Consider the following 16,217-nt stretch of genomic DNA (forward strand, 5'->3'; position numbering starts at 1 on the left):
CAAAGGCGTTAGTTAGCTAGTTTACTAATGACCAAGATTAATATCTCTCCTTGATTAAATTCGAACTCTACATTCTGTCCAGACGCTTTATACTTTTTGTTTACAACCAATGTGTTCCTTTTCTCCTGTTTATAAATATGATACTATTCCTGATTTCAGGCAACGCAACTCTAGCTACATCGCGCGAGTCGAGCAGATGGTACTATGACGTCACTATGACAAATTCGATATCCTTTCTAGCCATGACCGAATGAACGTAGTAGGTTAGGATAATTCGTTTAGATGAGGAAAAGGATTTTTGACAAACTGTATCCCATCTAACCATTACCCATTCCTTTGGATTTACAACAGTAGCTAGCTAGCTAACGTTAGCTGTATGCTGGCACAAAACTAAAGAAGGAATCAGAGGGAAATACATTTTTCTTTGTAATGTTATAAAACAGGCCACGAAAGCCAGGCCTTGATACTTTATTTAACTGGTAAGTATTCAATTTACCATTTTTACATTGCTATCAACTGCTAGCAAATCTGTTCTAGCAAGATAATCCTTGACTGTTCAATCATCTCACCTAGCTAACGTTTATTTTAATCTGTGTACTTGGCAAAGGCCTAGCTAGCTAAAATAGCAGTTAGTTAGGTAAGTACTAGCCGAGACTTGTGTCACTTGCTACATCCTTAGATAGCTAGCTAGTAGCTAGCATTGTTTTTAAGCAATAACGTTAAAGTAAATTAGTGTTTAACTATTTGTTTTGCATTTCAACAAGTTTAGTAATTGATGCAACATTCATTTTGCATCCCTACAGTTCATTTGTAAACCTGGCTGTTCAGCAGTGAAACATGGGGGCTGACAAGAGGTGAGAATTTCTCCGACCTTTATGCCTGACTCAGGAGTAAAGATTGCCAGAAGATAGACACTACCATTGCGTTTGTTTACACTGAGCTGCACTGGGGTCGGAACGCAGTCATAGTTACATTAAGGCACAGGGCGAGATATGGATCGAAAACGTACCTCAATGCCGGGATTGGATATGATACTGTACTCGGTTGTACCTTTATCCACACTGCTCCATTGAGAAGATTGAAATACTGCCAGTTTTAACTGTACAATTAGGAGTACTGTGGCATGTTCCGTCCCTGCATTGAGGTAAATTTTCCGACCCATATCTCACGGCGGCTCCATAGTTTCTTAATGTAATTATAGCTCATGGTTACATGCACACAATCATGTGATTATTGTGGATAGTCAGGTTAATACACTGAACTGCAACATGTAAAGTGTTGGTTTCATGAGTTGAAACAAAAGATCCCATTTCTCCTTTGCCAAGATTATCCATCCACCGGACAGGTGTGCCATATCAAGAAGCTGATTAAACAACATGATCATTACACAGGTGTGCCTTGTGCTGGGGACAATAAAAGGCCACTCTAAAATGTGCAGTTTTGTCACACAACACTATGCCACAACACAGTGCCACCGATATCTCAAGTTTTGAGGGAGCATGCAATTGGCAATTTAATGTTAATTTCTCTACCATAAGTTGCCTCCAATGTTGTTTCGGAGAATTTGGCAGTATGTTCAACCGGCCTCACAACCCGCAGACCACGTCTATGGCATAGTGTGGGCGAGCGGTTTGCTGATGTTAACGATGTTAACGGAGTGCCCCGTGGTGGTGGGGTTATGGTATGGGCAGGCAGGCGTAGGCTACGGACAGCAAACACAATTGCATTTTATCAATGGCAATTTGAATGTACAGAAATACTGTGATGAGATCCAGAGGCCCCTTTTTTGTTTTTTTGTTATCTTTGACCAACAGATTCATATCTCTATTCAGTCATGTAAAATTCATAGATTAGGACCTAATGAATTTATTTCTATTGACTGATTTCTTCATATGAACTGTAGCATGTTGCATTTATATTTTTGTTCAGTATATCATTTGTCATTTAAAACATTTACATACAGTGCCAGAAGAATGATTTCCCTAATAATCCTGTTTACATGGACACATCTGAAGTCAGGCTACTGATGGGACTTTTGATAAATGCAGAAAATCCGCAAACAAAATACATTTTCTACTATGGTGACTGTTATTTTTGCAAAGACAATTTGATTCTGAGTTCGGACATATAAAGTTTGTATGTGTAAACTATATATAAGATGCATATTTAACTCTCGCATAAGAGTGAGGCTTGCGCTACCCGGTGCTGGCACGTGCTTAGATCAAATACACCGCTTGAACACCGATTTAAGCTGTTTACATTTCCTAATAATTTGAAAGATTGCTCAGAAAACCAGGTGTTTTAATCAGCGTATTCTTACTTTGATTATGATCTTACGCCGATTTAAGATAAACAAAGTACAGTGTTTACGTGAATAATGCCATACTCTGTAGTGTGCATGTAAACGTGCGCTATGATTGTGTTCCGGCCCCAGTGCAGCTCATTGTAAACAAGTGTATAGGTAGGGTTGTTATCTCTGAATGCAATGCACTCTTCTGACAAACATGGTATTTACTAGGAATGCCCCATTCATAGATGCAAAGTACCTTTAGCGCCTATTGACAATAGTGTCTTCTGTCCGGGGGTGATTTGTTAAAGGTGCAATATGCAGAAAGGCTCTGCCATTTTCTGGTTGCTAAAATTAGATTAGTTTGCCTAATTTCAGTTTGTGACAAAACAAGCAATGTATAATAATTGTACAATCTAAACCGCTGTGAAATATCTTTAAAATAACCAAAAATATTGTATTTTCAGCTGGTGTACAAAACCGAAAGTAAAAGATGCAAAAACTAAACATAAGAACCGGAAGCATAGAAATAGCGCTCACAGAACATATCTATCGCTTCTTAGACTTGCTTTCAATGAGAATGACATATCTATAACTCATTGTGAATTTGGTCGGGTCGCCCTAAATGTTACATATTGCAGCTTTAAGAGGCCTGACGCTAGTTCTGTACATTAAAACGAATCGCTTGCAGTATGGTTTTGGAAACATAAGGAAAGTATCTTTCATATCAGCAAGAAATCAAAGATTAAATTGCCACATACATTTTATAGGGTGAGGGTTCCCACACGGCCATATTTCCATGTTACAGGGCTTGTAAACGGATGGAAGACAGAGGCGCACCTGTGCTAATTAGCTATCTGCGTCTACGAACACCTGTTTGTCACTGGAAAAATAGCGTCTGCAATTGTATTAAAACAGTGAACAGTAAGTGAATATTTAGCATTTGTCAAATTATTTTGATATGAAAGTACAGGGCTTTATGTTGCTAGAACTGTACTGCAATTGAGAATCGATTCACGTTTAGTTGGATTATTTGGCTGTTTTGGCTTCCAGAGCCAATTCACCTCTAAACAGAACATGTAAAGTCCTTGGACTATAAGGAGTAACGTTTGGCTCCTTTAGTCCATTATTGAGCAACCATTGGAGGAATGTATTAGCTGAATATGTCATGTGAATAATGTTACCTTGTGTGCTTATGTTCTGAGGTTTGGCCGAAGTGAGCGTAGTGGGAGGTATGCGTCAGACCGGGGGCGAGATGATCCAGAGTGGCGTGAAAGACGGGACAGAGAGCAAGATAGGGATTATGACCAGCGCTGGAGTGACGAGAGACACACTGACCGTTTTGATGAGCGCAGAGACCGAGACGGCCCTGAGGTGAGACTCGAGGAATCAAGTTACGGTCATGGGGATCTCATTGACCTTGGACATGTATTAATCAAAAACATGTTCTGTGCTGGGCTGTTTGCCATGAAGAGCTGTTGTTCTCAGATGTAATGTTGCTTGCCCTCTTCAGTTAACAAATGTTTTCTTCTTGCAGAGAAGGCGAAAGCGCCACAACAGTGACAGGTCTGAAGATGGCTATCAGTCTGATGGCGATTATCAAGAGCAGGATTATAAGATGGAGCTGGGCCAGGAGGAGAGCAAGACCATCATGCTCCGGGGCCTGTCCCTCTATGTCACAGAGGAAGCTGTAGGTCCTCTTTATTCCTAACCGCACGTTGATATAACTACTGATAATATATGCTTCACAGAGCTGCCGTATAGAGGCTAGCATGCCATATGCAGTATTGATGTGTATAATAGGAAACATACATTGTGGATTGTGACCTCTCTTGAATATAGTGAACCGTGGCCCACTGAATGTTCCCCTCCTGTGTTTCAGATCCAGGCTGCTCTTGAGCAGCTGCAGGGACCCCAGCCTGTGGACATCCGGCTGATGAAGAAGAGGACAGGTGAGAGTTGTTGTCTGGAGCCTCAGGTTGATTTGGCTCCACACACACTACCACCCCACACACGCCACCTTGCCTCCAATATCAATCATATTTGCCATAGCAAAGGAACCTTCACCACACCTACACCAGTGGGTCTTTTCTTTTGTGGATTGTTTTTATTTGTAGATGAGATTGAGACCATAAGGGTATCCTACGAAGCAAGCTAGATGTACTCAGGGTTTTTATAAAGCTGACCAGTCTCAGTTTGCTTCACATTCCAGCTCAGTCTTTGTCCGTACTACAACAGTGGATATTGCTTGTCCGTCTGATGCTAACTCTAGCAGGCTTGTAACTGTGTGTGCATGTCGCACATGGCTACAAACTTTTCATTGAGACAATGCTGAAACATCAATCCATGGGTGAGTCAGTGCCACATTTTCATTTGTGCCGAACTCAAAATGAAAAAAGTTATCTTGCAAATTCAGCAGGCTATGGTGTAAAATATACTTTTAGAAGTGCCATCTTTATTTTATTACTTATTATTAATGCTGTCTTTGGTGTGCTTATCAATGCACAAGCACCCTTTTTCCTCACTCATATTGATATTTTTTATTTATTAAGTCATACAAATGTTTTACATTGCATGAAGTTTAAAATGCATTCTGTCATTAAAAAAAACGTGTAATGTGATATTTTAACACAAAAAAAACTCCGTCGTCTTCCTAATGAAGGGGATGATGAATCAATCTTTGCAAGAGGGAATCTGATTTCACTGGTCCTCAACTCTCTGCTCTGTCATTTCATTCAGGGTAAGTGGAGTTAGCCCTGCGTTAGCCTGCCCTGGAGCAGGTTAGTTCTGAAGGATTCGTTGCCATAGTAATTTACCTGTCTAAAAGGTGAGCCATTTTCGTGTGACTGGTTATCCCAAGTTGAACTCTGAGTTGACCAAAGTTACCTCGCTAACTCCTCAAATGTGCTTCGTAGGATACCCCTTTGGTAAGTGGGTGTACTTGTCTCTTTTTTTTCCTCTTTTTTTTTAAACACTTCACATTTTATCGTATCATCTTTGCGTGGCAATCAGTCAAGTGTGGTCCAAGCACTGTCATCTGAAGGCTTTCATGCTATGGCAAAGGTTACCCCTCCCTTACCCTCTTCAAAGTAAATCCCACTGTTTCACTTGTAATGGGTTGTGAAGCAGACTGTGACAGAGTTTGAATGTTGTGCCAAAGCACTCTGACTAACACAACTCCCGTCTATATTTGAATGCTGTCTCTAGGTATAAGCAGAGGTTTCGCCTTCGTGGAGTTTTATCACTTGCAAGATGCTACCCGATGGATGGAGACCAATCAGGTTGCTTCAACAATCGCCAAGTCTAGATTTTGTCTTGGAGATCCGAGCCCAAAATAACAAACAGATGTCTTGAGAGACTGACCTTTGAGAAATTTGCTGTATAAGTGACCATTTGCTGAGAGCTGAGGGTCCTACATAGACAAAGGACAGCACCAACGCTTTTGTTATATGAATCTGATTTCTTTCTTTAAGTTGTCTTTATAATATCATGAACTAGATGGATTATTCTAACATAGATTCTAGTTTAAACAGGTTAGACAGAAAAAAATTGTCTATACAATAAAAATGTGCAAGATTAGCATTGGACCCTCTGAAGCTCACCATACAAAGTGTCAACTTATACATTTTTAACATTTGGAATGAAGACTGGATTTAAGCAATCAAAAGAGGAGGTAGCTCATTTTGTGTGTGCTGTTGTATAGCTAAATAAGTGTGTATTTTAAGAAAATAAGGATTTTACTTTGAGAGTTTAGGCACTCTTTGGTTCTGGGTGTCTCACATAACCATGTTTTGATATGGCTGCCCCAAGGGCAGGGTTCCACATAGCACACTTTGCTCCAGCTCAGTCTCTTGGCCCATTACACATCCTCCACCTTTCAAACCGAAGAAGAGGGAATGGGCCAAGGACGGGCTGGTAGCACTCCGGTCCGACACACTGCTAGAATCCTACCCAGCACATGCACTCCCCTTTCTCTATCTATCTATCTATCTCTCTCACTCTCTCTCTCTCTCTAGCTCTCTATCTCTACATCCCCTTGTAGCTATCTCGTAGCTCTCTCTGTCTCTCTCTCTCTGTGTCTCTGTCTGATCTACTCACCCCTGTGTTCTCTGAGGGGTTGTACCTAAGCGAGTGTGAACCTAGCAACTCTTTCCCTTCCCGGCTGTGCTCGCTCATGGGGTGTGATAGTATGAGAATCTCACCTGACTGTGTGGCTAGGAGTTGAGGAAGCAAAAATAACTGGTGGCTTTTGATCTTACAGAATAAGCTGATGATCCAGGGAAAGTGTGTGGCTATGCACTACAGCAACCGGAGACACACATTTGAAAACTGGCTCTGCAATGCTGTAAGTATCCCCTCTTCTCCACCTCCATGTTTCCTACTCCACAGACCAAATCCCTTCTCTGTTTTGTGTTGCCAAATGGTTTCACTCATAGTTTCATCAATGTTTCTAGATACACTATTTTGTCGTTAAAGTTTAATTAAACTGAGTGAAAACAATGTAACTGGTTGCTTGCAGTGCGGTCTGTACAATTTCCGGAAGAGACTGAGGTGCTTCAGATGTGGAGCAGTCAAAGTAGGTAAGTAGCCCGGTGTTAATACATACCCAATGTAGATGGCTCAGCAAAAGAGACCAGTGATTATCAAGTATCACATTCTAGACCCTTGATGTGAAAGTCCAGTGGCCAATCCCAGGTGATATCATAGTTGCTGGGTGGGCCTTGATAGAACTACTTTGCTATTGTGTTTTAAACAGAGGGGTCAGAGTCTGCTGGCCCCAGTGACTGGAACTTAGAGCCTAAGCAAGCTGGAGACTACTGTGGTGACAGTGAGTACCATCTTCTAACCATTCTGTGTGCCTTTGTGTGTGGTTATTGATAGGAAGAGTAGGAACATTCTCTGATTTTCTTGACAGCGATCATCTTGAGAAACATCGCTCCCCTCTCCAGCGTTGAGGCCATCATGACGACCCTGGCTCCCTACGCCATCCTGTCTCCGGGCAACATCCGTCTGATCAAGGACAAACAGACAGGACAGAACAGAGGCTTCGCCTTTGTACAGCTCTCCTCTCCACTGGTATGCGTGTTGTCATCAGAATGATGCACATTGTCATTGTAATATGATTGGCTAAGTTAGGTCTCATGTTGACAGTATGTCTGCAATCCTTATTCTTATTCCTGTGTAGGAGGCTTCCCAGCTCCTGACAATCCTCCAGGGCCTGCAGCCTCCTCTGAAGCTGGATGGGAAGACTATTGGGGTGGATTATGCGAAGAGTGCCAGGAAGTGAGTCATGACTCTGTCTCCCTTTACCAAACAACACACCACATACTCACTCCGTACACATCTATAGGAAAGCACCATAGGAACAAGAAGATTAAACATGCATCCTCCCACACCAAAATCCAGATCTCATTTCTTTGTGTTTCCCCAACAGAGACCTGCTGATGCCAGATGGAAACAGAGTCAGTGCCTTCTCCGTTGCCAGCACAGCCATTGCTGCTGCTCAGTGGTCCTCCAGCCAGGTATCACTATGACTACTCCCTCTGCACCTCATGTCACTTTATCTAAATCATGTAGTTGTGGTCCCACCACTCTGTTCTCATGCCTTGGTCTCTTTCCGTCTTTCAGCCAAAGCAGGCCCTGGGTGCTACCACAGACTATGGTTCCCTGCAGGAGGGCTGTGCACAGCACACACAGGTCAGTACTCTTTGGAGGCCAACTCAACTCATCGTTCCACACCAAGTGGGGGATGCTCTTTAAACCTGAAGCTGTGCATCAGGGACAGATAGCCAGTAAATTGAACTTTAAAGATAGTTTTAAGCAACATGTATAATATTTGTCTTTCAGTATGGGCAGGATTATCTGTCGTGGCCTCAGCAGCCTGCTGTGTTGGATCCTGCTCCTGGAGACGGAATATTAGGAGGTGAGAATCCAAATAGACAGACGTCTACTTCACAGTGCGTCTTAACACTACAACTAGTGACTCAGACTGTCTGGTTTATGTTATGACTTTAATCATGGTTCATGTATTTTAATGGCAGCTGCACCAGTAGTGAAGGCCCTGGTCCCTACAGCAGCAGGTGTGGTTGTTTCCCAGACCACACAGATCTACCAACATCACCTCCTCAGCCAGCCTACCATACAGGTAGCGCTTAAGGGCTCACATCAACATTTATGATGCTTGTTACACACATGCTGCTCCATCGGGTGTTGTCAATACGGATGAGTGCAGCAGTTGAACATGTGGTGCTGTTGTTTTCCCACCCACAGGCGCACCAACTAGTTGGGCAGATTGATGTGCAACCACAGGCTACCAGTTCCAGAGTTGCCACCTCTTCACTGAGAACAGCAGCAGCTGCTTTGGCAGCCTCCCCTGGAGCTGCCACTTTCTCTGACAGCACATCTGGTAAGAAGGGATTTCCATTCTTCATTTAGTTTGAATGTAATTGCCATAGATTGAATACCTGAAGGTCATTCAATACAATGCATCTGCTGTTTCTTTTAACCAGTTGTTCCTGACACCTCTGCTTACCAATATGATGAGTCATCTGGGTACTACTACGATCCACAGACTGGTCTGTACTACGACCCTAACAGCCAGGTATGTATAGTGCCTTCGGAAAGTATTCATATCTTTTGACTTATTCCACATTTCGTGTTACAGCCTGAATTCAAAATGGATTTAAAAAAATATACAAATGCTCAACCATCAACAAACAATACCCCGTAATGTCCAAGTGAAAACAACATGATTTTAGAAAGGTTTTCAAATGTAAATACAGAAAGTATTCACAACCCTGAGGCAATACATGTTAGAATCACCTTTAGCAGCGATCTTTCTGGGTAAGTCTCAAAGAGCTTTTTCATGGTGAAATCCCTGGGATGGTTTCTTTACTCTCAGGCAACTGACTTAAGAAGGACTTCTGTATCTTTGTAGTGATGGGTGTATTTATAGTGTAATAAAAAAATATAATTATAGTGTAATTAATCATTTCACTATGCTCGAAAGGACATTCAATGTCTGCTTTTTTAAACGTTTAGCCATCTACCAATAGGTGCCCTTTGCGAGGCATTGGAAAACCTTCCTGGTCTTTGTGGTTGAATCTGTGTTTGAATTTCACTACTCAACTGAGGGACTTTACAGATAATTGTATGTGTCGGGTACATAGATGAGGTAGTCGTTCAAAAATCATGTTAAACGCTATTATTGCACACAGAGTGAGTCCATGCAACTTATTATGTGACTTATTAAGTACATTTTTACTTCTGAACTTATTTAGGCTTGCCATAATAAAGGGGTTGAATACTTATTGACTGAAGACATATCAGCTTTTCATTTCTTTTGAATTTGTAAACATTTCTGAAAACTTAATTCCACTTTGAATACTTTCTGAAGACTGTGTAACTACTCTCTCACCCCTATAGACTTCCTCCTTATCAGGGAAATGATCATGATTGATGTCATTATTATTATGTATTTTAAATCTCTGTGTAGTACTACTTCAACTCCCAGACCCAGCAGTACCTGTACTGGAACAGTGAGACACAGACCTACATCCCTGCACCAGCAGCAGCAGAAACAATAACAGCAGCAGCAGACTCAAGCTCCGAACAGGCTTCCGCCTCCTCAACAGCCTCATCCAGCACAGAGTCCAAGGAGAAGAAGGACAAGCCCAAAAGCAAGTCTGCCCAGCAGGTAACAGGCAGACAAGCACCTCTTGCAAGCATGGGAAGTCTCATACTGAAGCACTAATACATGTTGTGAGATATGTTAGTAACTCTGTTGTCTCCCATTTCAGATAGCCAAAGACATGGAGCGATGGGCCAAGAGCCTAAACAAGCAGAAGGAGAGCATCAAGAGCAGCTTGCAGGGCCTGGGGCAGGGCAGGGATGAGGACCGGAGAGAGGCTGCCGCTGCCGATGCAGGCTTCTCTACCCTTTTTGAGAAAAAGGTACTCATGATTATAACCCTCTGAGTCAATATACTGTAGCTGGCTCTTAAATCATGTCACAGCTGTGGTACTGGGAAACTTATCTCAGTTAAAGGATTATGAACTGTTTGGTGTCATGTCAATGGGTGGCAGGTAGCCTAGCGGTTAGAGTGTAGGGCCAGTAACCCAAAAGGTCGCTGGTTCGAATCCCTGAGCCGACAAGGTGAAAAATCTTTCAGTGCCTTTGAGCAAGGAACTTAACCCTAATTACTCCTGTAAATCACTCGGAATAAGAGTGTCTGCTAAATGACTAAAATGTAAATGCAAGTGTCTGATTTTGTATTTTGCTCCTCCAGCATGGTGCAGGGTTTGAGACCCAGCCGTTGGTGATGAATGAGCTGCTAAAGAATGGAGAACCAGAAACCCCAGTAGCCAAGGTAAGGATGTAGCTGAGATGGCACTGTGAAACACTACTGTTAGACTACAGAGAAAGATAATAGCAGCTTGGATTATTAGTGGTTTTGGGCCATCTGGTGGTGAGATGTGAAATCACTTTATCTATCCCTATTGGAAAGCCCAGTCCTCACTTCTCCAGTGGCTTGTGGGGCATGGTTCTCACTTCATAGTTAAAGGTTTGTGTGTGTTGCAGAGTGGCCTGGTGGCAGCCTACATTGGTGGGGACAGTGACTCAGAGGAGGCAGCCAACCCAGAGAGTGGAGGTGTGGGTGATGAGGGGTCAGACAAGCTGACAGACTGGAAGAAGATGGCCTGCTTGCTCTGTCTCAGGCAGTTCCCCGGCAAAGATGCCTTGCTGCGTCACCAGCAGCTCTCAGACCTGCACAAGGTAGGATGGCAAGCAGCAGAATGGCACTTTAATCTCTTAGTCTGGGTGGAGGGAAATATTTTGGGATATTTTTGGCCCTGCCATCTGCTGAGGGTGTGCAGTTGCTTTTTAGCATAAACAAGGTGAGAACACACATTCTTTTGAACTGTCATACCAAGACTAGTCGTGGTATTTAAATGTGTGAATTGCATAGTTCCCGGGGAGTATTAACCCCTTCTTTTTTTTGTTGCTTTATTGTCTTAGCAAAACTTGGAAATTCACAGAAGATCCAAACTATCTGAGGCCCAGCTGGAAGAGTTGGAGAGAAAAGAGATGGAGGTAGGCTTTACTCTTTGAAGATTTTTGACATTCACAGGAACATTTTTAGAAAGCCGAGATCATCAATGACACCAATGATTATAATTAGTGTTATGTTGACCTGATTCTGTGTAGCTGAAGTACAGAGACAGAGCTGCTGAAAGAAGGGATAAGTATGGTGTTCCTGAACCACCAGCACCCAAGAAGAAGAAATTCTATCAGCCTCCTGCCCCCACAGTGTAAGGGCTTCAACCAATCCTATCTCAAAAGCAGGGGGTCTCACGTTACGAGACTTTTATTGTCCAACTACATCCTTGATCAATTCAAGTAACCAGAAATAAATGAATTACATTTTATTAATACTGTTTGATTAATTCACCTCTCATCAACCACCTGACACAGGAATTACGAGCAGCCCACCAAAGACGGTCTGACCAGTGACAACATTGGGAACAAGATGCTGCAGGCCATGGGCTGGCAGGAGGGCAAGGGCCTGGGCCGCAACCAGCAGGGCATCACTGCACCCATCTCTGTGAGTTATGCAGCCAAAATGAGAAATTAGAGGCCTTTTTCATCTGCAGTGAGTTAGTGCTTAAATGGCCTGTAATTTCTTGTCACTGGGCTATTTTCTGACAGGTCAGGTTGGTGCATGGCAGTGTGTTGAGTTTGTATATGTTTGGCCAATTAGCAGGTGTACCTAAGGGGGTACCTGAGCCCAATCTGTCTGTTTTGATAAGCGTCTTCTTGCCCTCTCCCCACAGGCCTCATTACGAACCAAGGGCACAGGCCTGGGCATCAAGGGAAGCAACTACGAACTCTCCGCATCAGACACCTACAAGGACGCCGTGCGCAAAGCCATGTTTGCACGCTTCACTGAGATTGAGTGAACAAATACTACAGCCATCCACTCCATCCTCAATCCCTGTTACCTGCCTATTATCCTCACCACTGTGAAAATGACAAGAACAAGAGGAACAATGTGTTATTTATGACCTCTGTGGCCTTGTACAACAGCTATAAATAATGAAGATATTGGGCATTTCACAGGCCAAGCTAGTTCTATTTAATGTATTTTTTTATTTAGTCAAAAAAGCTTTCTTTATTGCCTTTTTCTTCCATATAAAATGCTGTCAATAGCATTCTGTACAGTTTGTAATTTTGTATGGAATACAAATGTGGCTGTGCTAAGCTCCTCTGTGGTTGTTTGTCTGAGAGAGAGATCAGAATTAAACTTGACTTTTGTGTTTACGTGCCTCCATCTGCTTTTTTTCAATTTTAGAATACTTTTACATGGACAAGGATTCACAGAATCAGATCATGTGCTTCAAGTTACAGTATTGTTGCCATAGTCTCAATCCTTTGCATATGTGCTGAAGTTTTCAATTGTTCACTCAGTGTAGCCACAGAGGCACTTTGATTTGATAAGGAAGTTTTTGTTTTTAGGAGTATTGTGATGAGGGCTGCCCCTCCCCACAGCCTGTCTAACTCACTGGACATTGCTGAACTGCTCCTCCTGGGACAGTTCGCTGGATCCTTGAACCCCAATGCTTCCCTTCAATACTACTTCTCGCCTGGCTTGAGTGTATCCACCAGAACAGGTATGATTCCAGCATCAACTCTATTGGGTTTTGACAAATTGTGCTTTATGGTAATGTTTTGACTAAAGGTAAACTCTTGCAAGGAATATTTGATATTACTGTAACCAGTTTAGAGTTAGAAGTATCTGATTTTGTGGTTTTGGACTACCAGATATAGAGGTACCATTGAACAGGTGTGGAATGCACATGATTATGAAGTCTATGGAGAGTAGTGGAAGAGCAACGCTGGTCCTTAAGCATACAATTTAGCCCTTTTTCCAACAGGCTCCCGATGTCAGAGGAGACAGATGTTCTATATATATATACGTATGTTTGTGATCTCACATGGCTTCCTCTTGATAGATTAACAGCATTCTATCCAAATGAAATGGATCGTCTCAGACGTATCTGTGTTATGCACCAGGTTGATCATGGATTTAACCATCACAGAGTAACAGATCAGTGTAATGAAGTTATCTCATTAGATAAATAGCCGAAGTGGCTGGAATGTGTGGTGAATCCAATAGAGACTTCTGTCCTGTCAACTTAAGCCAAGTCATGAGACCTTAATGACGGCTAACTTGATTAAGGAGACAAGCTGTGATGTGACTGTTGTCTGTTTTGCATCAAGCCATCCCTTGATTTGGTCTTTCTAAGGGAGTTTCGGAGGACTTATGGTCGATTTTATTCACTGATTGTCCTGTTATTACTTTGATCCATATGGGTCTGAGCTGGACGCAATGCTGGAAAGAGGAGTTCAAGGAGGAGTTTTCCCTGACCAAACTCCACCTTTCGCTCTCTAGATCGGAGCTCCTGCTGCAGCCACAGGTATTTATGGATGGACAGACAGATGTCAGTCATGCTGATCTACTGAGATTAATTTTCACTGACACGGAACCACCAGGCTCCTCTTTTTGCAGGCTTGGGGATTCTGAGCTTGTCCAAGGGCAACAGGTGTAGTCTTTGTATTTCAAATTAGACTCCTGACTCTGTCCTCTTGTCCCTATCTCCCAAAGTGGGGCATAGCCCCTTGGGTCTGTTTGCTGTACAGGGTCTTCATGTTGCTCTACACCCTGATTTGGTGTATGTACTCTGGCCTGCTGTTCTCCAATCTCAAGTGGCTTCTTCAGCCACCTGACCTACTGCCTGATGGTCATCTACCACCTGGTTGCTTCCTGTAACCTGGCCTGTGCCACAGTCCTAGTCAGGTGCCACTGCAAGGACCAAAGAAAGACCTGCTCTGGAGGTAGGATGCTCACAGACAGAAATGTGATGACTCCCCATGCTGCTTTTTGTTTTAAGTTAAAGTTGAATTTCTTGATTGAATTGGTCTTTATCGAAACTAATGAATTGACTGATATCTGCTCTTCATTCTTAGGGGACCAAACTAGAGAGCGTGGAATCAGAGCAGAGCCCTTGGGTCCTTTCCCTCTCCCCTCTCTCCTCTTCATCTCCCCGAGACTGCAGTGGTTCCTCCACAGCCTGATGTGTGCCTTCTGCCTCGCTGTGTCCTTCCCCTACTGGAGCCTTGACTACCCCATGGAGCACCACCCTCTGTCCCCATTCAACCTCAACATGCACGTGGGAAATTTTGCCCAGGCCCTGCTGGACCTTCTCCTATCAGCAATGCCCATCTACCTGGCCCACTACCTATATCAGCTCCTCATTGGCTGCCTTTACATCCTGTTTGCTGTGGTCTACTGGCTGGCAGGCCAAACCAACCTCAGTGGAAAGCCTTACATTTACAAGGTACTGGACTTTGGAGGGTGCCCCTTGGTGGCCACTCTGTGTGTGCTTTGCTTTGTTCTGGTCTGCTTTCCCCTCTGTCACTTCCTGGTGTGGAATGTGCAACTGCTGAAGAGGCAGCTGGCGGGAAGGTTAAGGGGAGAGAGGCTGGGACTGTGCAGAGAGGCTTGGTGGTGGGGGGAGCGGGCGGCCCGTGCCGGTCTCCCTCTTGGACCCATTCTCCTCAGTGTTAACCCCCAGGAGAAGGGGAGAGGTCTGCGGTGATGGGGCCACTCAGTCCCTACTCTCATCCACCACCAGTCATTTATACAGTGCTGTCACTGTCTACCTCTGAGGTCCAGTCTGAACTAACATAGAGCTTGATGCCATGTTGTTTTACATGTTCTGCATAATGTCATCCATCTGTGTTGTCCGGTCCCTGTCAGGCCAAACAATACGATGCTTAACAGATCTTCACTTTGTAGTGTGTGGTGTTATAGTTGCCTGATCCAAGAGGTAACATCACAGTGGCCAAACTATGTTAGTCTTTGTATCACCAGGGGGCAGTAACAGTATTCGTTGCTTTGATCACCGTGTTCAGCCTTGGTCATTTCACATAGTGGGTCAATAAATTAGCCAGCTTACATGATTAACACTGAGATTCTAGAGTAGGCTCAAGTTGGGAGTGGGACTAACAAATTAGTAATAACATGCTGGTTTTAGGGTTGTTGTTTTTCTGAATATTGTACAAGTTTGTTAAATTGCATATTTTATCGAAACTACAAAACTGTGGATGGATCCTACTTGCAGAATACACAGGCCACTGTTGTCCTGTCCATCCTCACACAAAGCAAATAACACAGCTGCACATGAAGTCTAAAATATGAATGAGGCTTATGTGAGCAGACTGGTGTGCCAATAAGAGCAATGAAGAAAATATATGGTAATTTGACGTTAAGAAAATTGTGGGACTTGCTCTACCTGTTTAAAATAATTGTTGTGGTAGTTGAAGAAGTTCTTAAAGTTTTTTACTTAAACAAAACAAACAAAGCAGTTAAAATATAGTGAAAGTTAAATGTAAAATAATTGGTCTGATTACTTTGATATACTACTATATCAACCTTATTACTTTGGATAGAGGGGAAAGTTAGATCACACTTTTCATCAGAAATAACTACACTCGGACTACTACATTTTTTATACTCTCCTACTAAAATACCACAGTATATGACAACGTAATAATAGAGCACAGAAGACAATGAGGCATTGTTGAAGTTTTAAACAAGTCAAATATTTTATTTTTTACAACTTATTTTGATGACAGGGCGATCAGTGGGAAGAGGGCCGGAGAGGGGGAACCCCTTCCCTCAGAGCATCTCTGCTTCCAGGGGGGACAATCAAATTAACTGAGCATAGCATATAAAGGGTCCGTTGTAGTTTTTTGTCATTTTCTCCGTTTCTCCAGGTTTTGTTTTTTCCCAGGTTTTTTCAGGTTCTCTCTCAAAACGACACTTTTAATAGAAAAACAACAATACTTAAACTACATCAGGAGACCA

At 42.9% G+C, this 16,217-nt stretch overlaps 1 protein-coding gene across 3 annotated transcripts; it reads left to right on the forward strand.

Annotated features, from left to right (window-relative positions):
- The first annotated feature begins 42 nt into the window (after window positions 1-42).
- Window positions 43-12,605, forward strand: LOC135539942 (RNA-binding protein 5-like). Of its 3 annotated transcripts, none has more exons than XM_064966210.1 (25): window positions 43-479; window positions 804-854; window positions 3,493-3,661; window positions 3,825-3,977; window positions 4,170-4,239; window positions 5,495-5,568; window positions 6,549-6,632; window positions 6,807-6,867; window positions 7,044-7,115; window positions 7,203-7,363; window positions 7,473-7,570; window positions 7,722-7,809; window positions 7,916-7,984; window positions 8,135-8,210; window positions 8,329-8,432; window positions 8,558-8,693; window positions 8,797-8,888; window positions 9,783-9,983; window positions 10,087-10,239; window positions 10,575-10,655; window positions 10,868-11,062; window positions 11,306-11,380; window positions 11,495-11,598; window positions 11,762-11,891; window positions 12,121-12,605. In XM_064966210.1, the coding sequence occupies exons 2-25, from the start codon at window positions 838-840 to the stop codon at window positions 12,244-12,246; spliced, it is 2,589 nt and encodes an 862-aa protein (XP_064822282.1). In that variant the 5' UTR covers window positions 43-479; window positions 804-837; the 3' UTR covers window positions 12,247-12,605. The 3 variants fall into 3 exon arrangements, with proteins under 3 accessions (XP_064822282.1, XP_064822284.1, XP_064822285.1); XM_064966212.1 differs by lacking the exon at window positions 43-479 and adding an exon at window positions 3,096-3,211 and having other exon boundaries at window positions 835-854; XM_064966213.1 differs by lacking the exons at window positions 43-479; window positions 804-854; window positions 3,493-3,661; window positions 3,825-3,977; window positions 5,495-5,568 and having other exon boundaries at window positions 4,221-4,239.
- The last annotated feature ends 3,612 nt before the right edge of the window (window positions 12,606-16,217 follow it).

Source organism: Oncorhynchus masou, chromosome 5 (genome assembly GCF_036934945.1).
Source record: "Oncorhynchus masou masou isolate Uvic2021 chromosome 5, UVic_Omas_1.1, whole genome shotgun sequence".
Taxonomy (NCBI): domain Eukaryota; kingdom Metazoa; phylum Chordata; class Actinopteri; order Salmoniformes; family Salmonidae; genus Oncorhynchus; species Oncorhynchus masou.